We start from the raw sequence: 27228 nt of genomic DNA on the forward strand, positions 1-27228 counted from the left end.
TTAACATTGGTGGAATACCAAGTAAAATGTACTTAGTAATGTTTTGTTACATTCTGACTTTCAGTCCTGTCAAGATCAATAATGACTTTCAACCTTATAAAGTCAATAAAATATAACCCATTCCACTGATATACAGCCATTTACCTCATCAAATGTCCACTATCACAAAAATTTCTGGTCTTGTGCCTATAGAAAATTCAGAATGGACTGCTGTGAAATTTACATTGTGAATTCAAATCCAATCAAGATCAGCTCTACCATTTATTAGTCCAATGTTTGAAACAAAACTGGAGTCAATTTTGTTAACTTCTCTTATAAATTTGTGGTCTAGTTAAAAGTTAGCCAAATTACTATTATTTCATGATCTCTATTCCTGATAATGTTGCACTGGGTGACCTTCAAGAATTACCTAGAAAATGCATATGTATGTTCCAGTAGGTGAGAAGAAAAAGAGACAGAAAGATGAAAAATGGCATCTAATTACCTTTTGTTGCAGAAGAAATGCTACTGGAGACATTATAGTGGACTTGGTAGAGGAAGATGTTCTTAACAAACTCTGTAACAAATGCTTGCAGACTTGACGAACTAAAAATAAGAAGGTACATGTACACATACAAATAGGCACAGTACAACTTTGTCTATAATACACATACAAATAATTCCATGCCATTTTAACAATCTTCTCTGTTGACAGGAGAGTTGGGCCTGGCAACCTCATTAGTGCTGGTGGTGACTGTTGTGAAAGTATAGTATCTAAATCAGGGGTCGCCAAACTTTTTCAACCATCAGTCCCCATTAACCACTTCTCCTTCTGCATTGACCCCCCCCCCTTCCTTTAGCCACTTCTTCTGCATTGATCAACCTCCTCATTTAAAATACCTTAAAACCCTACCCTACCATATCTTACATGCATACTGGGTACTGATACTGGCAATTAAAATGTTAGCTAAAATATACATGTACGACAAATTAAGAAATTCTATTGCAGATGACTCACTTTTTACATTTAAAACTACATGCATGAATATACAGTATTAAACTTGTCAGGCCCAATTACTTGTTTTCTTCCCTTACCACTTTTTCCCATACTACTACTTTCTTCCTAAGCCATACATTACAAGCCCATATCTGCACAGTCAACATCAAGTGTTGTTAATGCTCAGTTGTGTCATTTCATATGTAAAACCAAATATCCTCTCATCTAACCAAACTATCACTCTTTCATATGTGTATTATATTTAGAACATCACATTTTCAGCCATACCACAACAATTGTCTCTCCAGCTCATACCCAACTTCTCTCTTGTTACTTGTACACTTGTGTTCTTTTACAAATTAACATTAAACCTTTAACTCTTGCAAAGAAACAAACTCTGTTGCCAATAGTTCTGCTTGTTTAAATATTACAGTTAAGGCCAACAACAGAGGTAAACACCTTCCTTACTTTAGATCAGGGGTTGCCAAAGGGGATCCGAGGGACACCCTAGGGGTCAGTGAGCAATTACAAGGGGTCAATGATAGCCAAGGGGTCGAACAGGGGTCAGCATGTGAAAGACTATCTCACCCAGATGAACTGCTTGAAATACTTAGTTAGCGCCATGAAACATGAGAAAACATGGTAAATTTTCACTGCAGCGAGAAGTCTGCTTTTGCTAACATTTGAGGCATGATGTCATATTCAGTATCATAATGGAAGATTGAGAGTTGTGATGATTGAGGGAATGTGGACTGTCAAGTGTTTACTTATAGAAATTGCCTGAACTTGGAGGAATGAGGTGATTTGAGATTAAACCTGACTGACCTTCAGCCTGATATCAATGCCTTGACTCAGGATCACCATGCTCATACCTCACATTGATGTAGTCAATTTCAATAAAAGATATTCCAGCAATATGATGTGTTTTTGATATTTTCTAACCATGAAAACAATTTCATAAAAATTGAAAGTTTAATACTGTATATTCATGCAACTAGTTTTAAATGTAAAAAGTGAGTCATCTACAATAGAATTTCTTAATTTGTCGTACATGTATATTTTAGCTAACATTTTAATTGCCAGTATCAGTACCCAGTATGCATGTAAGATATGGTAGGGTAGGGTTTTAAGATCATAGGCGTTTCAAGATCAGTGAAATCGATACCATTAATGTTTTTCTTTAACTATCTCAAGCTTAAGACTGCAAGAAAAACATGGAGAATGAAAATTCCAGGTAACTAACATTCTGAAGAGACAGGACTAGTGGGTCCGGGGAGGTTAAATACAATATAAGTGATGAGAGGAGAGATGAGTGACTCAGTGTTCCATTGTAGGAAATGGTACAAGACCAGCCAACTGTGAGGAGCAGAGGCCACTAGTAATGGTAGAAAAGACAGAGAAAAGTGACATAATGACAAACAGTCAAATGGATTTTATCAACTTACCCTGGAGCACAGGCCATCGCAGTTTCAATTTCCTTGATGAAATTTTCCAGTGTTGTAAAAATGGCTACAATATACCAAGAAAAATAGTGACAAAACACATTAACAAAGATAATTATTGTTTGGAAGTTTATTATTATTATCCAAGTGGCAAAGGTGGCAAGCTGGCAGAATCATTAACACACTGGGGAAAAATGCTTAGTGACATTTCATCTGTTTTTCACATTCTGAGTTCAAATTCCACTAAGGTTGACTTAGTCTTTCATCCTTTCAGGATCAATGAAATAATCTGGTTTGGAGCTTAGACAAATAAGTCTTGCAAACTACCAACCCTGGAGCAACCAACATAAAGCTGACCATGAGAAAAGCAAGGCTCAATTAAGTGCAAGCTAGTAAATTTCAAAGTCTGATCTTGAGCTTTATTAATAGACATTACGAAGCAAACTTGCACAGGGAATTGTGTTTGTTTGAACTGAAACAGCATGTCTGTTGGCTTTTGGAATTAAAATTTCCTCCCCAGAGGCACATCCACTGATGATGGTAGCTTCTATCTCATTAAGAGGTAATGTCTTTACAATCAACATTGTCCCACTGCATAATTTAGGGGGATCTAAATTTCTTAGAAGCATTATTAGGACTCCTACCTTCAGAAAAAGTTTATGTGGAGGAATTCCAGGTGGCTCAAGAGAATTAAGAAACTCTGTTGGGTAATGAACAGCATGATTTTCATCAAGGACTGAATCAGCTGATTTGTACTCCTTAATAACTTTTGGAATCTTATTCATTAATTCATGGTTAATCCTTGCTACTGTCTCGTTTTTGGAATTGAGAATTGCCCTTTCACACAACCATTTATGTGAATGGTACATCAACATCAAAAAATCAAATGGAAATTGTAGTTGTGATACCTGTGCTGGTGGCACATAAAAAACACCATCCGAACGTGGCTGATGCCAGCGCTGCTTTGACTGGCTTCAATACTGGTGACACGTAAAAAGCACCAACCAATTGTGGGCATTGCCAGCCTCGCCTGGTACCTGTGCCAGTGGCATGTAAAAAGCATCCACTACACTCAGAGTGGTTGGCGTTAGGAAGGGCATCCAGCTGTAGAAACACTGCCAGATCAGACTGGAGCCTGGTGCAGCCTCCTGGCTTCCCAGACCCCGGTCGAACCGTCCAACCCATGCTAGCATGGAAAACGGACATTAAACGATGATGATGATGATCATCATCATCATCATTATTACTTAAGTCTGAAAATATCCTGTTCTTCAATTCAGCTGGGGAATTCACCATGATAGCAATATGAGCCAAACTAATATCACTATTCCCATCAAATGCTACTTTCCCATTTCCTATTTGGAGGAGCCAGGTTGGAAACTGTTCTGCACATTGGTCCCCATGTTATAAAGCTCACACATTAGTATTGAGGGAGAATTTCTATACTCCATAGGTGTGAATACTTAATGCATGCTTTTATTTCATCAGATCTTGTTTATCTCAGAATGAATGGTAATATCTGTCTGAAGTCTCCTGATAAAACTAATGTAACTCCTCCCATAGATTTATTGTTGCCCCTTATGTCCTGTAAGGTCTTAACAAGAGCTTCCATTGCACCTCTATGTGACATGGTGCATTCATCCCAAATGACCAGGCGGCATTGGCACAACACTTCTGCTGAACCTGAACCTTATGTTACAAATTGAACAATCATTTGTGACCGGGTTTAGCAGTAATTTAAAAGCAGAATGAGCTGTTCATCCTGTTGGGAGAATGGTGGCAGCAAAGACAGATGATGCTACAGCAACTGCAATTCTTTTTTGTTGCCTTACCTTGAAGGGAAGCAATGTTGGTACAAATGTTTTAACTGTGCCACCAGGAGCATGAAGAAATAAAATTCTTCTACTTTCTTCTCTGACTGACAAAATAATTTTATTATATGTACAGCATTGTTTCAGAAGAAGTTTAGGTTCATGTTCATTCACAGATGCAGCCAATTCTGTGATGTCATAATTTGTCTCTCTTGCTATGTCTAATTTGACAGTTTGTTTTTGGTAGTCCAGAGCCAGACTCATGCAAATATTTGCCTTAAGGCAGAATTGAAAAAAAGATGTTGCAAGTGAGATAGCAACTACAGTGGTGTTCAGACACTGGAAGTGGAAAAACTGTGAAACGTATTGTTGTGTAACCTCTTCAAAATCACATTTAATCAGGTAGACTTCGCTGTAACTTAAATAGAGCTGATCAAATGTGTATAGAACAACCACCAAGTCATGTAACCTGTAACGTACACTGTGTTCTGGACCCATGCAACACACTCTACAGTGTAAATGTGCAAGTGAAATGAGAAAAATAAAATATCAAACCTGTAATGTTGTGGGCTCCAGGCTTGCAAACAAACTGGTGTTTAGCATTTTCCATCAGGCCATCTGTTCCACCAATTAATTCAGTCTACAAATATACAGATTCAAATTAACTAATCCAGGATAATATATATTATGAAGCAACTGGTTAGTTAATATACACAGAAAGTAATAACATCAGGTTAATTAAAATATATTACAGGAGATTAATGACAAAAACCTTTCATGCCCAGCTACTAAACATCACATATCAGCAACAGCAATGTCTTAATGAGTGTTTACAAACCCTCTAAGGACATAAACATTGGACTGAAGAGCAATGGGGCCAAGATATGCTTTCTGATGAATCAATACTGCAGCAGGTTTTAGTATGCCAGCATCATGTCAGAAGGCCAAAAACCAACACAGCATTGCTTCTGCACCTGCCCTATTCACCAGATTTAGCACCTGTGGACTTCCATCTTTTCCCCAAGATGAAAATGAAGCTTAAAGGTTGCCGTTTTAGCACCATTGGCAAGATAAAGTGTAAATAGTAGAAGGTCCTTGTACTGTTTACAAAAAATGACTTCCCAGCTGGATTCCAAAAGTAGCAGGAACACAGGGACTGGTGTATTGCTGTGTAAGGGGACTATTTCGAAGGAGATTATGTTAAAACTTAGGTAAATAAAATATTTTTTTATTAAACATAACTAGTCTAGGAACTTTTCGATACCATCTTGTATGATATAAATTTACAATTGAATCTGTGATAGTAAATTATTCTATCTTAAATTAAAGAGTAACTTTCCCTAGAAAAGCCTAGCATCTACTCACTATAACCTAAGGATGGAGCTTCACTGAAAATGTAGGATTTAGTGGTTTTGCTCAACCACCAATGCCATTACCTATTTTCTCACCAATAACCTAAGGAAATGGTAGATCAAACCATACCACCCAATTCTCTTATAATATTTGTTTAACACGATGCAAAGATAGAAAAGGGAGAGTAAAAAGTTACAGTAGTACTCACAGGTCTGTGGTCTTCAATGTAACTATTGGTACTCAAAGCATGGATGGAGGCATCGAAGCGGAACAATGGCAACTGAAAATAGAAACAATTTACAGTCATGTATGTATTTGTACACATGCATATATGCATATATACAAACATGTCAAATAAATATTTTTTTAACGCTGAAACAATGCAAAATGAATTACAAAAGTGAAGACAATACTTGAATTTTTGCATTGTATTTGTATTTCTTTGACATTTCAAGGTTAGGATCTTTTCATCGGGTGATGGAATAAAGTTATTATTGTTGCTCGGATATGTGAGAGGGAGTATAACATGTGCAAACTGGTGTTGTTGTAATAACGAGTTTGCTTCATGTAGTTCTTGTCTGTTGCCAATTAATAAGTTGAAACCAACATTAAAAAAAAAAGATAAAAACTACACAAAGCAGACTGGCTATTATGACAACACCAGTCAGTGCATGTCACTACCTTCTCCTGCATATGTGAGCAATGAAAATAACTTTATTCCATCTTGTACTGGAGGAGTCCAACACCCAAGATTATTGAAGACATACAAAGTAATACTTTAACTATTGTCTCATTTTCACATTTGTAGTTTACTTTTGTATTTCATTTTGCATTGTTTTGGCTTTTCCAAGTTTTTATCTAATTTAATATTACACATTGCTTCACCCAAACTACTCTATTCTAATACATACATGCCTGCACAAAGACACATGTACATATAAGTATCAAACACACCCACACGTACACACACAACCTTCACACAGACAAGCATACACACTACCATATACATAATACTACAAACCATCTCTCTCTCTCTTCAAACACACACACACCATCATCACCACTATCACAATCACTAAACATATATGAAAGCAATAAATCATGTCTTTCACAACCTTCAGTTTCATTGATACATTTAAAAGTAAATTTCAAAGTCATTGAATAAAAAGCAAAACTGTTCCCTTAGCAGAAAATCTATCACTAATACACAAAAGTAGGATAAACAGATCTGCAGCTTACCTTTTTGGGTTTGGTAGGTTTCTTCTTGGAGAAATACATACCAATATCAGTGTTTGGCTCATCAAAATTGCTGGGGGCATTCTGCCGAGACGATGCACTGTTCTGAATGTCAAGATAGTCGCTTAGCAACAGTTGTAACTGTAACAAAGAATTTTTTTAAAGAAGTAGGTATGGCTATATATTTAATGAGATTGCTTCACAATCATATGGTTCTAGGTTTGATCCTACTACACAAGTGTCTCTTTCAAATTGGGTTCTAAGGCACCTTTCCTCAGACACCTACTATTTTCATTCCATTTCTAGATTTTACCTTCCTCTACAATAACCTTCAACCATATCTTCAAATTCAGAATCAAACATAAGATGATGATGATTGACTGTTCAAACTGATAGAAACGTATGATGTAGATGTAAATATTCTAAAATAATATTTCGCTTTGGATTTGGTTTGCAAGATTCTTTATATGAGTTCGTGTATTGAAGCATATTCTGTTGTGTTTGGGGAGAGTAATTTTCTTTTTGTGCCTTATAATGTAACACACTCACCGGTAAAATTTCCACTTATTTCTTATTTTTATTTTACTAACATTTTCATTGCGAAAATAAAAGTAAGAAATAAGTGGAATGAAAAGGTTGCAAGATGCAACGAAAAAATTTTAGGAAAATAAAAATAAGGAATGAGTGGAAATTTTACCGGTGAGTGTGTTACATTATAAGGCACAAAAAGAAAATTACTCTCCCCACACACAACAGAATATGCTTCAACACACGAAAGGAAGCATATAAAGGATCTTGCAAACCAAATCCAAAACGAAATATTATTTTAGAATATTTACATCTACATCATACGTTTCTGTCAGTTTGAACAATCAATCATCATCATCTTATTTTTGGACAGTGCATGTTTAGATTACCTACTTCCTATCACACTCCACTATCACTTAAAAATTCTTGCCAATTACAAACACTCTTTCTCTCTTAACAAGGTGAAGTTAATAGTTCAAAAATTAATATTTTATTATCAAGAACAAGTCATGTTAGCCATTCTAGTATTTAATAAAGAGGATATTTACAATGAAGAAGAACACTAAATTGATGCACTGAATTGAGGTTAATTTGAAAAGTCAGAGATTTTGTGCAGGTGTAATGTGCAAATACTTTTATTCTATTACTAGCTTTATTCACTGCACTTCAGTCATGCTGGGGCACCAGTTAATCATATCAATCCCAGTATTGCTAGATTACAATTTTAACGAAGCAATGTAATTTGATACACTTGTTTACACTAGCAAACATAAACACAGGCATATGAATATACATATATATATGATGAGCTTCCAAAGTTTCAGTCTACTAAATTCTATTGGTCAATTTGAGGTTACAGTTAAAGACATATACACAATAGGATCAAACCTACAACTACACAATGAGGAAGTGAATTTCTTAACCACATAACTACTTTTTATAGCTTAGTCAGTAGTAGTAGTAGTACATACATATACACTTTCTTTGTTATCTACTTCCTCAGTAGCACATATATAAACACTTCTTATTGTTACCTACTTAGTAATACATACATACACACACACACGTCTTTTGTTATCACTTGATCAGTAGTACATGTACACTTCCTTTGTTACATACATGGTCAGTAGTATATACATAGTTGTCACAGACAGACTTTCACCCCCTTGTTCTTTGTTTTTGTACAAGATGATGATGACTGACATCACAAAAATCCTTGGTAACTTGCTTGTGGAGTCTAGAGTGGAGTGCCAGACCACCAACCTTCCAGGTCTCAGGTGGGAGTCTGTCCACTTTTACTGACAACCAAAGTTGTCTGTTGGACAGAAAATTTTGTTCTGCTCTGACTTCAAATGATGAGTGGAATACTCCTAAGTTTTGGACTGAGAAGAGTTCGAAAGTATTCCGACCACCAGTTCAAGATGGAGGCCTTGCCTGAGAAAAGTGTCCTCCTTCTGTCTGAACAAAATGCTGGACTCTGGATCACATACAACTTTTAAGTCTAAGAACAGGTAAAGGTCACCAGCATCAAAGCAACTCTACTGAGGACACAGTTATGCTGGGAAAGACACATTACTTGAATGGAGGATTATTGACTTTCCTATCTCAGTGACCAGAGGAGAGATCATGCTGTACAGTGAACCCTACTCTGGTCACCGAGATAGAGGAGATCCAAAGAAAAGATACAAAGATTCCTTAAAGAAATCTCTTGACACCAGCCACATTAATCACTACCAGTAATCTGCAAAGCCTGGTGCCTCATTGTCCTCTGGTCCTCCTTTGACGATACTTGCAGGACCACCACTGCAGACAAAAGAGGAAAAACTAGGACACTACAACCAACCCTGATCAGCCTGTCTTCGCATGCAGTCATGCCTGTTTGTCCTGAATTGAACTTGCTGGGTATCAGCAAGCCTGCAACAGATATCCCCTCTGTAAATCTTCACTTGCAAAGCCAATACAAGAAAAGAAGAAAAAGGCACATACATATATGTCTTTTGTCATCCAATAAGTCAGAAGTACATGTACACTTCCTTTGTTATCTATTTGATTGACAGTTCATACACACACTTCTTTTATTAACTTACCACAGCCTGAATCTTTGACCAAATATCCACCATATCATAGAGTAGTTGGTCAGAACGGACAGGTGCACCAGATGCCTGAAAATATCATTAGAGTCCTTTTATTTATTAAAGAAGAAATTACAAATGATAATAATAGTAGTAGTAGTAGTAATAATAATTCTTCCTATCATAAGCACAAGGCCTGAAATATAGGGGGAGGAGATAAACTATTACAGCAACCCCAGTGCTCAACTGGTACTTATTTTATCAACCTCAAAAGGATGAAAGGCAAAGTTAACCTGGCAGAATTTGAATTCAGAGCATAAAGACACAAAATGCTGCTAAGCATTTAGTCCAGTATGCTAATGATTCTGCCAGTTCAAACTGCCTTAATAATAATAACACTAATAATAATAATAATAATAATAATAATAATAATTCATTCTATCATAGGCACAAGGGCTGAAATTGGGGTGGGGAGTCTAGTTAATTACATTGACCCTAGTGTTCAACTGTTACTTATATTCTTGACTCTGAAAGAAGAAAGGCAAAACTGACCTCAGCAGAATTTGAACTCAGAACATAAAAATGGATGAAATATTGCTAAACATTTTGTCTGGTGTGCTAATGATTCTGCCAGCTTAATAACGATGATGATGATGATGATGATGATAAATGCCCTGACGCAGTACTAGGCACTGGCTCTCATGGTTTCTGATCTTAACTAATTGAAAGTGTTATCACGTACAAGTTTTGTCTTGGTATAAAAGACGGGTTACAGAAATTTTCTGCTCAACAAATACCCTGATGCAGTACCAGGCACTTGCTCTCATGGCTTCTGATTTTATCAGATTGGAAGTGTTATCATGTACATGTTTTTTCTTGGTTTAAAAGATGGGCTACAGCAAATATCCTGCTCAATACCACAGATTTGCTTGTCAGTTGTTTGACCTTAACCAATTGAGCATGTCCCTTGGCTGACGATATGTGCATCTCTGATAATGAGGAGAAATAGTGGGGGAGTAACATAGCCGTGTGTTGTGAGGAATTCTTTGGAATTTGAATAACTCAGCTCTGGAAACATGGGTGTTTTGCTCAACATCCTTAAACAACCCTTATTCAAGGACCTTTTGAGTGGGATGGGCTACTTGACCTGAAGAAAATTCTAACTGGGCCCCACCTGCAAGGTCATGTTTATCTTGATAGAAGATCACCATGTTGTGCACATATGGTTTTGATGCATGTGCCTGGTGTATTCTTATCAGATGGGTAGTCATGATGGGTATACTAGGCTTCGTATATTTTACCCCAGAGTCACTTTGATGATATGCACTGCTCTCTCACTCAATAATAATGATAATAATAGTATCTAACTTATGTACAAAAGTCAGGAAGGTTAGTGGAAGGAAACAGTTATATAGACACCTTTCTGATAGATTATTCCTTCTGGAAGAATGAAATTCAAAATCATCCATAGAAGAATCTAAACTCAAAATATAAAGTCACATAATTAGATAGCACATGGCATTTTGTCTATCAATATTATATGCACATTATTTACATTTGACAGATATTTGTCCTCATCTTGTTTGTTGTTTACACAATGTTTCAGCTGATATACCCTCCAGCCTTCATTAGGTGTCTTGGGGAAATTTTGAACCTGGGTTCTCATTCCTAAGGTATTTTTCGATGTTATTATTGCTATTATTATTCAAGTCACTACCTGGAATCAAACTTGGAATCTTGGGGGTTAATAGCCCATGCTCTTAACCCCAAGGTTCCAAGTTTGATTCCAGGCAGTGACCTGAATAATAATAGCAATAATAACATCGAAAAATACCTTAGGAATGAGAACCCAGGTTCAAAATTTCCCCAAGACACCTAATGAAGGCTGGAGGGTATATCAGCTGAAACATTGTGTAAACAACAAACAAGATGAGGACAAATATCTGTCAAATGTAAATAATGTATATAATTCCTCATCTCTTAAATATAGAATTGGAATATTATATGCATTTTGCCAATACATCACCTCTCTATACATTCTAGCAAGCTATTCCCCACTCAATACATTCTCCTAATACATCACCTATTCTATAGAGACAACAAGAATGATTTGTAAGTTTGACATAAGGTAGGATACATCAATTTAAATCAATCTCATTTTATTAATTCCTAAAGAATAAAAGACAATGTCAACATGACATGATTTAAACTTGGTATCTTCCTTGACATGAGTTCAAGTAAGACCAACAAAGGAATACTACCCTCACATCTGAAGCATTGTTGTTGCTGTTATGCACATGAACATCCAAGACCTCATCTACGATCCATGATTGATCTTGGTAGAGTTTGAGCTCAGAACAGAGAGAGATTAAACTAAACACTGTGATGTCATTTACTCTAAACACACAACCATCCCTTTATAGTACAACCAAATTAGCCTAGTATTTAACTGGTATTTATTGTATCACTACTAAGAGAGACAAGAGATGAACAGCAACTGTGAGAGCCAATCTGATTTTGAACTCAGAATATACAAGTATCTAACTAAATATTGGAAGGAAAATTAATCTTTCACTCAAAGATGAACCAGTCTCTCCTCCTCAGAACATCATCCCATTATGGAATTTCTTCTCTGCCCATGTTTAACTTGTAACTATTCAAGAAGAACATTAACCACATTTAATCTTACTAATCTGCAAGTATTCCAAAGGCTATGGGCAAAGCATCTCTCTCCAGACCAAAGCAATAAAACAATTAAAACAAAACAAGTTAGGTTTCATTATACTAATATCAACAACAACATTAATAACAATAGCAACTGGTGCAATGACAACAAGCATGGTTAAACAGATATAACAACAACAACTATCAACTGAAGCATGCAAAAATATAGATTTCCAAAGGGTCAACCTCCAGAATAACAGAAAGTAGAAGTCAGAGGTTTTTGAGATCATCCATCAGCAGCAGAAGTTAGTGAAATATGAAATGAGTGTATGTGAGGATGCACAGGCATGGTCAAAAGTGAATTCACAATTAAGTAGGGTTTTAATTATATTGTACAGCACAAATTATACACACACACACACACACGTATAGCCTCCTAATTTGACAGACAGAGCACAGGAGGGTTAGTGAGAGAGATATGAGAGAGAGAAACAGCAGGTACTCTGTGAGGTAATAATTGATGCTATGTGGTGTGTGTGTAAGTATGCGCGCATGCACACACACACACACACACACACATCATCGTCAACTTACAACCTATCTGACTTTACGATGATTGGATTGCCAGCTCCCTGCAGCAATAATAAATAGTCCAGGTGAAACCTAATGGGTTTAATTTCTTAGAAATTAACCCCTCTATGGATGATGTCAGCTAACAAATGTTTCCCCTAGATTTTGGTTATCAATCACCACTGTGTTGGATGACTATCCTGTTATGGAGACATCAAGGCAACCTCGTATTTGTTTATAAGATGATTGCTTGAGACTCCAAAATTTGCGACTAATGCCAAAATACCTGTGAAGTTTATGGTGATGATGCTGTAGGTGAATCAACTGTCTGAAGGTAGTTTGCAAAATTTGAAGCTGGAGAGTTTAGCTTAGAAGATGATAGTCACAGTGGAAGACCTTCAAAATTGGATACAGATGTTTTGAAAGCAAAAATTGAAGGAAACTTAAATATCCTGACTGGAGAACTTGCAGAGGAGTTGGAAGTTTCTAAAAGTATGGCTCATGAACACTTAATGAAGCTAGGATACATTTCTCATTATGATGTATCGGTCCCTCATAAACTCTCAGAAAAGAATTGCTCGGACCGATATTCCATTTGTGATATGCTTTTGAAATGGAATGAAAGCATGCCTTTTTTGAAACAACTTGTAACTGGAGATGAAAAATGGATTGTGTACGAAAATGTAATCTGCAAAAGATCCTGGAGTTTGCGTAAGGAACCCCCAAAACAGCAACCAAAGATGAATATCCATGCCAAAAATAGCTATACTTTGTGTTTAGTGGGATCATAAAAGCATTATTTATTATGAGTTTCTCCCACAAAACCAGACCATTAATTCTGATGTGTACTGTTGTCAGCTGGCTAATTTGAACTAAAAAAAATCGAAGAATTGAGGCCAGAGATTGCCAAAAGAAAAGAGTAGTATTCCAACAAGACAATGCCTGACCACATGTGTCTTTGACTACCTGAACATAGTGACATGAACTTGGCTGGGATCTCTTACCCCATCCACCATATTCTCCTGATATTACGCTATCCAGCTACCACTTGTTTTTGTCTCTACAGAATTCATTGCAATGAAAAACATTTAACAATTTAAATAAAGTGAAAATGCATCTAAATAACTGTTTGTTTTCAGAGCGAGTCAAATTTTATGCTGATGGAATATTTAAATTGCCTGATAGATGGGCAAAGGTCATTAATAATAATGAAAATTATTTCATTGAATAAAGTTTATTAAAAGTCATTTATATCCCTTTTGGCAAATTAAAAAATGCTCAGAACTTTCTGGACAACCTAATATGTATTTGTGTGTGCTGACTGGGAGGAGGGAGGTAGTATGCTTGTATGTATGCAAGTATTAATGTATGTATGTGTAGATTTCAAATCTGTAATCAAGTGTCCTGGCACAGCTTGGCAGAAACGTTAGCATGCTGGGCGAAATGCGTAGCCATATTTCATCTGCCACTAAGTTCTGAGTTCAAATTCCACCGAGGTCGACTTTGCCTTTCATCCTTTCGGGGTCGATTAAATAAGTACCAGTTACGCACTGGGATCGATATAATCGACTTAATCCGTTTGTCTGTCCTTGTTTGTCCCCCTCTGTGTTTAGTCGCTTGTGGATAGTAAAGAAATAGATAATGGTGATAATAAAAAAATGTACTCTTATTATTCATGTAAGTTTCAAATGTGTTTTGAAGTTATAAGTAGATGTGTATAGGGGCAGGTAGGGTGTCAAACAGATGTTGTGGCCTGCGTATCTTTCCAAACACCAATAACAACATTAAATATAAAACAACTTGAAAGTCTCCTGTTATTTTTTAGAGGTTGGGTAGAGAAAAGAGCTTTTCCAATTAAAAGATCCAGTATGAGGCCTGAGATTTTTAATTGGTAGTTGTAGTAAGGTTCATGCTTTTCCAAACAACATCAAAATAAGAACAGTACTTGCCTATAATACAAAAGTGGAGATGGCAGATTTTGTGTGTTATCTCTATATATATAAAACTGAAGTTGTCTGTGTATGGCAGATTTGGTAGCCTTCAACTAACACTATCTCCTCCGAGATAGATGACTAAAATTGAGAGTATGACCAAAATTGAGAGTATGATAGAAGAAGGCTTGCTTTTCCTTCCGTAGAAGAAAAAAATTCAAATCAGACCATGTTAACACCAAAAATTATTTACATCAAAAAGGTGCTTTTTTTTCTATGAAAATCCCTATTTTTTACAATTTTTTTACTGCTGTGTCACCATTTTTCGAAGTATTTCAACCAGAAAAATGTTCACTTAAAAGAATAACATGCTACATAATGCAAAACTTTTACTTTTCAAAAATTCCAATTCTAAAGGGTCAAAACAAACCCGAGCAACGCTGGGCAATACTGCTAGTTATTATTAATATCGTCATCATCATTTAACATCTGCTTTCCATGCTGGTATGGATTAGATGGTTTGACAGGAACTGCACCAGGTTCTATAGTTTATTTTAGCATGATTTCTACAGTTGGATGTGCTTCCTAACACTAACCACATTACATAGTGTGCTGGGTGCTTTTTATGTGGCACCAACACCAGTGCTGTTTACATGACACCAGCTCCAACAACGTCACAAACCAGCTTGCAAGACAAAAATCCTCAGCTGGAATGAAAGGGGGGAGTATGAGTCAGGAGCGTGGTTCATGTCAGTTGAGAAATTAAAGGTAAAGAGGGACAAAGATAGGTGTTTTGCTGCAGAATAGATACATGGATATGCCAGTTGAAAGAGAAAGGCGAGCAAGTTAGATAAAGAGATCAGGTAAGTGAGAGAATAAAGAGAGCAGTAGTGAGAGAGATAGTGGCAAAGATGTGTCAATACATGCCCTGGGGGGGGGGCATTGGCAGTGGTGAGAAGTAGGTGAGACAGGTTTGAACTGGGTGAGTGGGCAGGAAAGAGGTGACTGTAGCAAATAATGGAGTGAAATATGAAAAAGGTTTGGAGGTGGGGGCTGCCGTAGATGTGTGATGGTATTGAGGGTGATAGCAGGTAATGGAGTGTCAATGATGGGGAATAACAACACAAAGGTAAAAAGGCACAGGGAAAGATGTCGATTGGTGACAACAGTAGGTGGTGGAAGATAATGGAAAATGGAAGTGGTTCGCAAGGGGAAGGGGCATGGAAGGTAACTGGGAAAGCAGAAAGATGTAGTATGTGCCTACTCTGCTCTTAAGTGATAGGGAAGTGATGGCTGTAAGGGAGAAAAATAAACAGATCAGAAAGGATGGAGGTGGGAGTGGGGCAGAGCCCCTCATAATCTAGCATTACCAAGGTGGTTTTAGAGTATCAATCCTGCTGAGATGGATGGATAAATATACACACACACACAGAAAAAGAGAATTGTATAAACAGAAGGGAGATAGAAAAATCAATCTAAAACAATAATAAAAATACTGAACTTTTAATAAAGCAGCAGTAATAGTTGTGTTGGTGATAGAGGTTATAGTAGTAATAGTAGAAAACATGAACAATGACAAGCAAAAGTGTTTTGTTTTTTGTTTTAACAAATAACAACAGAGCTAAACTAAACATATTGATCATACCAACTTCTCATCTTTTTCACTCATTGATTGCTGTTGAAGGGAAATGAAAAAAAAAAGGAAAATATAGCAGCATGTTGCAAGCTTTGAAACAGAAGGAAGTAGTCAAAATATAGAAGTAAAACAATTATATCATTTACATCAAGATGGAATCTTTGCAATCATTTAAAACATACACACTTAAATTCAATTTTACTTTAGTATTGTTATTTTGTCCAACACATGCCTTTCTATGCTTGCATTGGTTGGACAAATAACAGACTAACTTTGGTTACAGCATTCCCATGGGATTTTAACAAGTCTTGTGTATCACAGAGTTGATATGCTGTGAGAACAAGGTCAGTATAGTCAAGTTTAGAGACACATGCTCTGTTGCTGTCTTGACTGTTTCTACTTGATAATGCAATCTTGGCCTACATCTTGAAGCGAAGTCTTGATCCACCACTCCTCTTTACATCTACACATACACTGTTCATGGTTGTCCAATGTCAATTTTTCCATGGGGGCTTATTTGAGGTTGCATTTTATGACTGGATGCCCTTCCTGTCATAAACCTTTACCTGTTTTCCAAGGGAATTTTTATTACATTGGTCTTTGAAAGGTAAAAATGAATGGCTATAATGTCATATATAGACAAGAATTTTTGGCATTGTTTCTATATTTGGATGCCCTTATCACTAATCACTTTGCAACATGGACAGAGTGTATTTTGTTGTACTACCTGCCTAGTGAGTTTGTTTCATATATGAAGAAATTGGAGTCCTCCTTATCTTTTGTGATCTCTTATTTCTAGATATATGGCTTGATATACAACTTCCCTGTCCCTTCCATTAGTTCTTTCAATTTTGTCATGGACAGGGAGTATTCCACCATGCTACAGCCATTAAGCATGCCATCTGCCAAACTTGAAGTGTAGCTTCAACCCTGTATAACCTAAATTATTGATGGGGGAGATGTTGGGCTCCCATAGCTCTAATTCTCAAAAATTTCATCTCGCTTGTCTAAAACCTTGCTAGCTACATTAAGCAAACCTAGTGAATATTTGTGTCTTTGTTCATTCTGTTTGGTTACTTGCTTTATTTTATTTTGCACATATTATATCTAAATCCTCACTTTTTCCCATGATATATGCTAAATAGTAGCTTTTGCTTTGTTTGCTTGGATATTTTATATGGCATTTATCTAGGGAATGGAGCAGCCATGCTGTTTGGTCATTCGCTGTCTTGACTTCAGCATGAAGGTATTACTTCCGCTCTCAGTAAATCATCTCCCTCAAGGTCTTATTCCTTATATTTGCGATACTTGGCATAAAAAGCAGATATGTTACGAAGAAGAAATGTTCAGATAAGCAACCTTGTTTACACAATCTAGCACTACTTCTAACCTCACCTTATATCATATTATTTATCTATTTATTTATAAAGCTTTGTTTATTTATTTCCATGCTGTATGTTATACTAAAATTAAGCAATCCTAATCTTCAATTCTGTTTCTTATCTCCTGTAGCTTTAATTCTCAAAAATTTCATCTCACTTGCATTATGTCTAAAACCACACTAGCTACATTAAGCAAACCTAGTGAATTATCATCTCTTTGTTCGTTCTGTTTCGTTACTCAGTTTATTTTATCTTGTTCATATTAAGTCTAAATCCTCACTTTTTTCTATGCTACATGTTAAATAGTAGCTTTCGTTTTGTTTGTCTGGATATTTTATAGCACCTTTATCTAGGAAATAGATGGTTATTCATGGTGTACATGCCCAACCCAACACCTCTATCTGTACTGGAAGTCTTTCTCCTCCACTTGTACAACATCTGGGTGGCTTTCATGGTGTACATGGTAGCAACGGATTTGGTTCCCATAATGAGGAGGGAAACAGGCTGCTGGAGTTCTGTGATGCAAGTGATCTTATGATCTGCAATAGTATCTTCAGAAAACCTGTCAGTCCTATCAATCTGGTGGGCACACTAGTCGGATTGACTACATTCTCACCAGAAAATGGGAAAGGTAGCTGCTTATAAATGCCAAAAATTTCCCAGGTGAAGAATGCACCCTTCAGCAGAGGTCAGTCATTAGGGACTTCAGAATCAGGGCTAAAAGGCTGCCCAGCAGACAACCAGTGTAGAAAAGAAAGGGCTGGAAGCTTAAAGATCCTTTGATTGGTCAGGGATTTAGAGATGTGTTGCTTGAGACACTTGAAAAAAAAGAGGAGGATATAATAATATATATAATGTAGAGGACAACTAGAGTTTCCTAGTGGACAACATGCTGAGGGCCAATGACCAAATTTGTGGCTTGTCCCTTCTGAACCTAAGGTGATATGGCAGTGGAACAGGGTATTTGACAGGGCCGTTAGAGAAAAGAAACAAGCCAGGAAGGACTAGAAGTGTGGTGGTAGCAGGGAACTGTATCAAATAGCCAGAAGGGAGGCTATTTAGTCAGGAGAGAAGCAGAAAAGACGTTCTGTGATGTAAGAGACTTGAAGTATTTTGGATTGCAAAACAGAAAGTCCTAGGCCCATCAAAAATAACTGCCAAGATGCTTAAAATATCTGGTAGAGTTGGATATGGCCTAGTCATACCCATTGATTGGTGTAGAAACATTATAGGCAACTGCTACAAAGGCAAAGGTGATGACGTAGATAGAAATAATTACAGAGGCATTAAATTGCTGGTTTAGGAGATTAAAGTCACAGAAAGAGTCATAGCTCAATTAATTAGGAAGAGAGTTAGTATAAATGAGATGCAGTTCAGATTTGTGCCATGTGAGAACATGACTAATGCTATAGTCCCGGTTAGGCAACTGCAGGAGAAGTATTTAGCCAAAAATAAACCTCTGTACCTGACTTTTGTTGACATGGAGAAAGCCTTTGACAGAGTCCCCCGCTCCCTTATCTGGTGGTCAATACAAAAGCTAGGGATAGATGAGTGGTTAGTGGGAATGGCACAAGCCATATACTGGGATGCTGCCACTAAGGTGAAGGTTGACAAGTACGGCAATGAATTCAGTGTGCAGGTAGGAGTTCATCAAGGCTCAATTCTCAGCCACCTCTTGCGTATCTTAGTCCTCCAGGCCTTAACAGAGGAATTCAAGACCAACTGTCCCTGAGAGCTTCCCTATACTGATGACCTTATTATTATAGTTGAATCACTACCTGACCTAGAGAAGAAATTTCAGGTGCAGAAACAAGGTCTGGAATCTAAAGGCCTTAGAGCTATTTTAGCAAAAACCAAAGTCCTAGTAAGAAAACAGATAAATCACAACTCCCTTCTGGAAGATGGCCCTGCTCGATATGTAAGAAGGCTCTTGGTAGAAACTCCATATGTTGTACTCAGTGCAATCTTTGGACACAGAAGAGGTGTAGCAGTTTCACAGGAAGGTTAAGGGAGAATATAGCCTTTCTGGCAAATTTGCAGGTACAACAGGCACTAAAAATGCACAGACAATAGACTCGCTCAAATGCTCAGAGGGAACATTAGTAGTTAATAGCTTCTGTTAGCTAGGAGACCAAGTTAGCAGTGGTAGAGGAAGTTTTGAAAGTGTAGTAACTAGAATAAGAATGGGCTGCTCAAGTTCAAAGAGCTTTGTTGGTAACTAAGGGCCTCTCCCTCAGAGTGAAAAGCAAACTGTATGATGCCTGTGTATGTACAGCTATGTTACATGACAGTGAAACATGGGGCTTTGGCTACAGACGACTTGCAAAGGCTTGAAAGAAACGAAGCTAGATGTGTGCATGCGTGACAAAGTGTAAATGATTTAAAAGGAAAACTTGGTATAAAATGCATCAGGTATTGTGTGCAAGAGAGAAGACTGCACTGCTTTAGTCGTGTGATGTATATGAATGAGGACAGCTGCATAAAGAAGTGCCAAGCTCTAGTTGTGGAGGGTGCCTGTGGAAGGGGTAGACTCAGGAATACATGGAATGAAGCGGTGAGAAAGGATCCAGCCACAGAAATCATGCCACAACAGACAATTGGAGTCTGGACAGCTCTGTGTCAAACTATCCAACCCATGCCAGCATGGAAAGCGAATGTTAAAAGATGATGATGATAGCTGTGACTGTGTGGTTGAGAAGTTCACTTCCCAACCATGTGGTTTTGGATTTTGTTTCTCAATACAAATACTTGAAAATATGAATATCAATGAAGATGAAAAATTCCAGCCAATTTGTTCCAATAATACCATACAAATCAAGAAAATACCTTAAGTCCTATCTTGCTGATAGTAAAAAAGACTTGCAAAGCTTCAAAACATCTGACAATCAAATATTTCAATGTTAACAAGGTTTGCCTTCTTCAGGGCTTATACACAGAGCATTCTTTTCTATGGAACTGAAATCTGAACTATAAAGAGAAAACTTCAAAATCAACTTGCTGGTATATGCTACAGACTCCTCGTGTGAACTCAAAACATATCATGGTTTGAGCACAAGTCCAAAGAAAAGATTTAAGAATACAAGGGGCATTCATTAAAGATTTCCACTGACCCACTTCCCAAAGTCTGAGATAAACAAAACTTGGCATAATTATTAGTTCTTCTCTACATAGCCACCACCAATGGTGACACACTTCTCCCATCACTTTATGCAGCTGTGAAGACCTTGTCTGTAGAAGTCGGTAGGTTGCGTCTGGAGCTAAGACTTTACCTTGGAAATAAGTGCATCCCCTTCAAAAAAGACTTCATGGTTGGAAAGAGGTGGAAGTCAGATGATGCAAGGTTGGGAGAGTAAGAGGGATGAGGAAGGATTTCATAGCCACAGGAGTGTACTTTCATCTAGGCAACACGTGAATTTTGAACTGGGGGCGTTGCCTCGGAGGAGGCAGACTCCTTTAGTCAGCATGCCATGCCTCTTTACTCTGACTGCATCCCACAATTTTTGCAGCAGGGAAGCATAATATGCACTGTTAATTATGGTGCCCTTTGCCAGAAAACCCATCACTACTACTCCATGCTGGTCCCAAAACACTGTGAGCATCACCTTGATTGCTGAGGGTTGGACATGTGCCTTCTTTGGAAGGTGGTGAGTTATCATGCTTCCATTGCTTTGACTGGACTTTAGTCTCAGGACCATAGTGATGGACTGTGTGATAATTCTGCTGCAAAAATCCTCCTCATTTTCTTGGCACATTGCCAAAAGTGCCTGAGAGAAAATGATTCATTCCTGCTTCTGAAAAAGTGTGAGCATCTGAGGAACCCATCGCACAGACAACTTCCAAATATGCAATGGTTATGAATGATTTTTTTCATGGACCCTACACTTATCTTCACTTCTAGGGCTAGTTGCTGAATAATTATGCGGTGATCCTCCAAAATAGCATTTTCCACTTAATGGATGGTGTCGTCATCAAAGGTGGAATGTGGTCATCCAGGAATAGGAGCAGCTTCCACCGATGTTCAACCACATTTGAACTAGCGATGCTAATAATTGACTACGTCTTAAGATGGTGCATTGTCACCATACACTTCTCACATCTCATTGATAGTCTCTTTTGGTGTACGACCTTTCAAGTATAAGAACCTGATCACTGATCTGCATTCAACTGCATCCATTATAACACCTTAGTCCACTTTATCAGCCATAAAAGACAAATAAATACTAGTGGAAAGCTACAATTTACAATGTGATATGTATGATTATACCTGTGCAAGTTCCATTTCCTGCAATAACTGGAAGTGGGCAGGGGGAAATCTTTAATGAACACCCCTTGTACATTCCACTCATCTCTAGTATTATTTCTCAAGGTAGGATAGGCTATGCTGGCTACAGCTATCATACTGAACAACAGGCCATATCATCATCATCATCATCATCATCATCATCGTTTAACGTCCGTTTTCCGCGCTAGCACGGGTTGGACGGTTTCGACCGGGGTCTGGGGAGCTCGGGACTGCCCCAGGCTCCAGTCTAGTCTGGCAGTGTTTCTACAGCTGGATGCCCTTCCTAACGCCAACCACTCCGCGAGTGTAGTGGGTGTTTTTTACGTGCCACCTGCACAGGTGCCAGAGGGGTCTGGCATCGGCCACGTTCGGATGGTGCTTTTTATGTGGGGGGGGGGAATATAGGGGAGCACCAGTGGGGAGGGGTGGTTCAGAGAAATGATGACAGGTTCTAGGCAAGTAGAACGTAGGATATCAAGAGAGGGGTAATGCATGGTGAAATAGCGTATTGAAGAGGGGGGTTCGAAGTGTAGACACCTATAATGGTGGTGGGAGAAGCGACATCCGGTATAGATGGAGCAAAAATATAGAGATATCCGGTATTGGTGTTGGTGGTGGTGGTGGTGGTGTTGGTGGTGGTGGTGGTGTTGGTGGTGTTGGTGGTGTGGTTGGTGGTGGTGGTGGTGTTGGTGGTGGTGGTGGTGGTGGGGGTGGGCAAGGGCGGGTGCACCGGGAATATGACGGGCTGGCTTCAAAATGCTCTTAGCAAAGGAAGAGGGGGGATGGCAGACAACGTGAAAGAGGGAGAGAGAGAAGGAAATAGTGGAACCCCGCGAAAATGGGCCGCCATTGAAAAAAAAACCCCTGTATGGAGAAATAATATGCAATACAAGGCGAAGCTGAAAATAGTAATAATAATAATAATAATAATACTAATAATAATAATAAGCAAATTTTCGACCGAGGATCAAAGGGACAATACTACTACTAATAATAGTAATAATAATAATAATAAACAGCTCAACCACAACATTAGATTAGAAAGACTCTCTTATCTTGGGAACATTTCGTTCTTCGGCCTGACACGGGAATATGACGGGCTGGCTTCAAAATGCTCTTAGCAAAGGAAGAGGGGGGATGGCAGACAACGTGAAGAGGGAGAGAGAGAAGGGAAATAGTGGACCCCGCGAAAATGGCCGCCATTGAAAAAAACCCCTGTATGGAGAAATAATATGCAATACAAGGCGAAGCTGAAAATAGTAATAATAATAATAATAATACTAATAATAATAATAAGCAAATTTTCGACCGAGGATCAAAGGGACAATACTAATACTACTAATAATAGTAATAATAAATAATCAGATGTTATATTTTGGAGACTTCTGCACCCTAAGAGAATTTGGTATCAAGATCCATCATTGCCTTCCACAAGTTAAGCACCTATTACTATCCATCACACCCTCACCACTATTCCCCTAGTACTGGTTTCATAATAAAATTTATGCCGTACATTCTGGCAAGTGGTTGGTATTAGAAAGAACATCCAGCCACAGAAACCAAACCAAAAATGAAGCTTATAAGGAAGAATGAATATTGTGTCTCTATTCTATCAATATACATATATATACACATCTAACTTCAATTATTCTGTGAGATATATATATATATAATTAAGGGTTTAGCAACAAGTTGTTTCACCACATACCGAAAATTTAGAAATAGCAGCCAAAAGACAGCTAAGTCTTTTGGCTGTTATTTCTAAATTTTTGGTATGTGGTGAAGCAACTTGTTGCTAAACCCTTAATTATATTTATAATTATATTTGTTTTGTTTTTCCAGTTTCAGCTCTTGAGCTGTGGCCATGCTGGGGCACCGCCATTGTGGTGAATGAGTACAGCAGGGATCACCACCCCCTGCCGGAGCCTCGTAGAGCTTTTAGGTGTTTTCGCTCAATAAACACACACAACGCCCAGTCTGAGAATCGAAACCGCGATCCTGCGACCGCGAGTCCGCTGCCCTAACCACTAGGCCATTGCGCCTCTACATGAAAAACTTTTTGTACAAGTTTTTACCAATAATGGTTTTTTCCATACCGAAACTACTTGGTAAAATTTATTAATTATTAAATTAATAATTCTTTACCATATATATATATTAAAAGTGGGGAAGGCCGGTTTATGTGTGTGTTTATGGGAAGGCTGGTTTGTTTGTGTGTTTGTGTGTGTATACACACATATGCACACACAATGATCTTTTAGTTTCTGTCAGCCAAATTCATTCACAAAGTTTTGGTTGGCCTGAGACTATAATAGTGCTATGCAGTGAAACTTAACCTACTGAATCAAAAACCATCTGGTAGGGAAGCAAACTTCTTAACCACATAGCTATGCCTGTGCCTATATTTATATAGGTACATGTGTTCCTGGCCTGACCGAATTTGGAATTTGGCAGACAGAAACTGAAAGAAGTCTATTGTGTGTGTGTGTATGTGTTCAACAGACTGGAGATTATTACCCCTCTTGGTAACAAGAAGGAGCAGTGGTGATAGGAAGGGCATCCAACCAGAGAAACTCCGCACCAGTTTACTCTCGTCTGATTAATGCAAGCATGAAAAAGTAGATGCTAAAATAATGATGATACATACACACTACTTCACTATATTTGTATTCTGTCACTATATACACACATACTGTACAGTTAACAAGCACACCAAGTACTGTATAGATACCAGTATACTCACCACAATACGTTGCAAATTGTTGAGGATAATTTGGTGAGCGTTGGCAACACATCGGAACTGTTGAAACACCAACTGTAGTAGCTGTAACAAGTAACGAGGCTGATGTTCATTAGCCAGGCTGTCACCTTTGTGACATGAGCTGCAAAATGGACAATTAAACATGTAATAAGAAAATTTATTAGTAAACACTATAGCAGCTGTGTCACAATACATTCACTGCATCACAAGTGTCATACACAATGATCACCTCACTACGGGTATATCGTAGTCCTCACATATCAGTTGTATCAAATTTTTATAATTACCACACCACACTATACGTGTCCCACATATATCACAGTTGTATCAGACACACATCATCATCATACCCCAATACAAATGTGTGGGGCTGCAAATCAACAAATTTTTGCAATGTGTAAAATGTTTAGATTTTCTGCCTCACACAACACATTGCTGAAACTCACCTCTCCACAATTTTTTCAGAAGCTCGAGACACAATGGCCATTAATTCTGGCTGTATTCTCATTTTGACTGCCTGCAAGATAACAGAAAGCAGTGACTGGTTATAGGGCGAAGGGATGAAGAATAGAAAGAGAAAATTGGAGGGAGAGAGAGATGAGAAAGAGGGAAGAAGTGAGACAATGAGGAAGAGGGAAGAGATAAGGAATGGTGGAGTATACCTCAACAGCTTCTGGAAGTTTCTTGAGAAGGAACAATGACTCTACTAATATAGCAATGAAGTGACTTAAATTTTCCTCAGGATCAGAGTTCAGGTCTTCCGCAATTTCACCATTCTTCTCCCCACCTGTGACAGACAAGGTTGGTGATGAAGATGGACTGCCACTCACATCTTTCAACAAAGTTCCTGAAACAAGAGGAAGGTAGTGCAGTGGTTGTGTGATAAGCAATGTTGTATTACTAACCATGTGAATTTCAAAGCTAGGTTCCTTTCTAAAAGTAAAAGGATATTATTGAACCATTTACAGGTACCATAAAGAAAGACACAGTCTATCTAGCTATAAGTAGATACAACAGGATGGTACAAATTCCCACAATAAAAAGTTGGCATATGGTACCATGAATTATATAGCTCTGTGTTACCTACTCATGGCTAGACTCATCATCATTTAATGTCTGTTTTCCATGCTGGCATGGGTTAGACAGTTTGACTAAAAACTGGTAAGCTGGGGGGAGGGGGGCTGCACCAGGTTCCAATCTGATTTGGCATGATTTCTATAGCCGGATGCCCTTCCTAATGCCAACCACTCCAAAAGTGTAGTGGGTGATTTTTATGTGCCAGTTATGTAACACCGGCATCAGCCATGACTATGACCTCACTTGATTTAACAGGTCTTCTCAAGTACAGCATATCGCCAAAGGTCATGGTCACTTGTCATTACCTCCACAAGGCCCAACATTCGAAGATCATTCTTCACCACCTCGTCCCATGTCTTCCTGGGTTTGCCTCTTCTACAGGTTCCTTCCACCATTAGAGATTGGCACTTCTTCACACAGCTGTCCTTGTCCATAGCCATCACATGACCATACCAGCACAGTCATCTCTCTCTTGCTTACCACACCTGAGGCCTCTTGTGCCCAACTTTTCTCTCAAGATGCTTACACTCTATCGCGTATGCACACTACATTGTACATCCAGCAAAGCATACTAGCTTCATTTCTTTCAAGCCTACACATGCCCTCAGCAGTCATGGTCCATGTTTCACTGCCATGTAGCATGGCTGTTAATACACAGGCATCATACAATCTGCCTTTCACTCTGAGGGAGAGGCCCTTTGTTACCAGGAGCTCTCTGAACTTTGCCCAGCCTATTCTTATTCTAGCATCCACCTCTGCTACTGACTTGGTTGCCTAGGAATGGAAGCTATCAACTACTAGTTTTTCCCCTGGCATTTGATGGAGTATATTTTCTGAACATTTTTAGTGTTAATTGTATTTGTGCACCTTCCACACACAAAAACTATTTTCCCTATTAACCTTCCTCTTATACTGTTGCATCTCTTATATATCCATAGCTTGCACCAGGTACATCTTATGGAGTTTCTACCTGCACCTTTTCTACAGATCGAGCAGCACTGTCTACCTGAAGGGAGTTGTGATTTGTCTACTTTCCTGCTTATAACGAGTTTGGTTTTTGCAAGATTAACTCCTAAGGCCCTTTGATTCTAGACCTTGCTTCCACACCTGAAATTTCTTCTCTAGCTCAGGTAGTGATTCAGCTATAAGAACCAGGTCATCAGCATAGAAGAGCTCTCAGGGGCAGCCCATCTTAAATTCCTTTGTTATTGCCTGGTGGACTATGATGAACAGGGGCTAAGGACCGATTCTTGATGAACCCCTACTTGTACACTGCATTCCTCACTATATTTGTTACTAACCTTCACTTTACTAACAGTATCCCTGTACATGGCTTGTACAGCTCTCACCAACTACTCATCTATCCCTAGCTTCTGCATTGACCACCAGATAAGAGAGTGGGAGTCTCTATCAAGAGTTTTCTCCATGTCAACAAAAGCCGGGTACAAGGATTTATTTCTGGCTAGATATTTCTCCTGCAGTTGTCTAACCAGGAATATAGCTTCAG

General features: G+C 38.2%; 1 protein-coding gene across 2 annotated transcripts in view; it reads right to left on the reverse strand.

Moving 5' to 3' along the window:
- Positions 1-27228, reverse strand: part of LOC115219104 (exocyst complex component 4) — a 71158-nt gene that overhangs the window by 21843 nt on the left and 22087 nt on the right. The window contains exons 9-18 of one of the 2 annotated variants that reach the window (XM_036508828.1): positions 25307-25491; positions 25091-25161; positions 24627-24765; positions 16229-16258; positions 9434-9508; positions 6822-6959; positions 5791-5862; positions 4785-4869; positions 2422-2485; positions 485-585 (exon numbers count right to left, since the gene is read on the reverse strand). In XM_036508828.1, coding sequence (XP_036364721.1) covers positions 485-585; positions 2422-2485; positions 4785-4869; positions 5791-5862; positions 6822-6959; positions 9434-9508; positions 16229-16258; positions 24627-24765; positions 25091-25161; positions 25307-25491 — 960 coding nt within the window. The remainder of the gene's footprint in view (positions 1-484; positions 586-2421; positions 2486-4784; positions 4870-5790; positions 5863-6821; positions 6960-9433; positions 9509-16228; positions 16259-24626; positions 24766-25090; positions 25162-25306; positions 25492-27228) is intronic. The other variant, XM_029789178.2, reaches the window with a different exon arrangement.

This window comes from Octopus sinensis, linkage group LG14, assembly GCF_006345805.1.
Source record: "Octopus sinensis linkage group LG14, ASM634580v1, whole genome shotgun sequence".
NCBI lineage: Eukaryota > Metazoa > Mollusca > Cephalopoda > Octopoda > Octopodidae > Octopus > Octopus sinensis.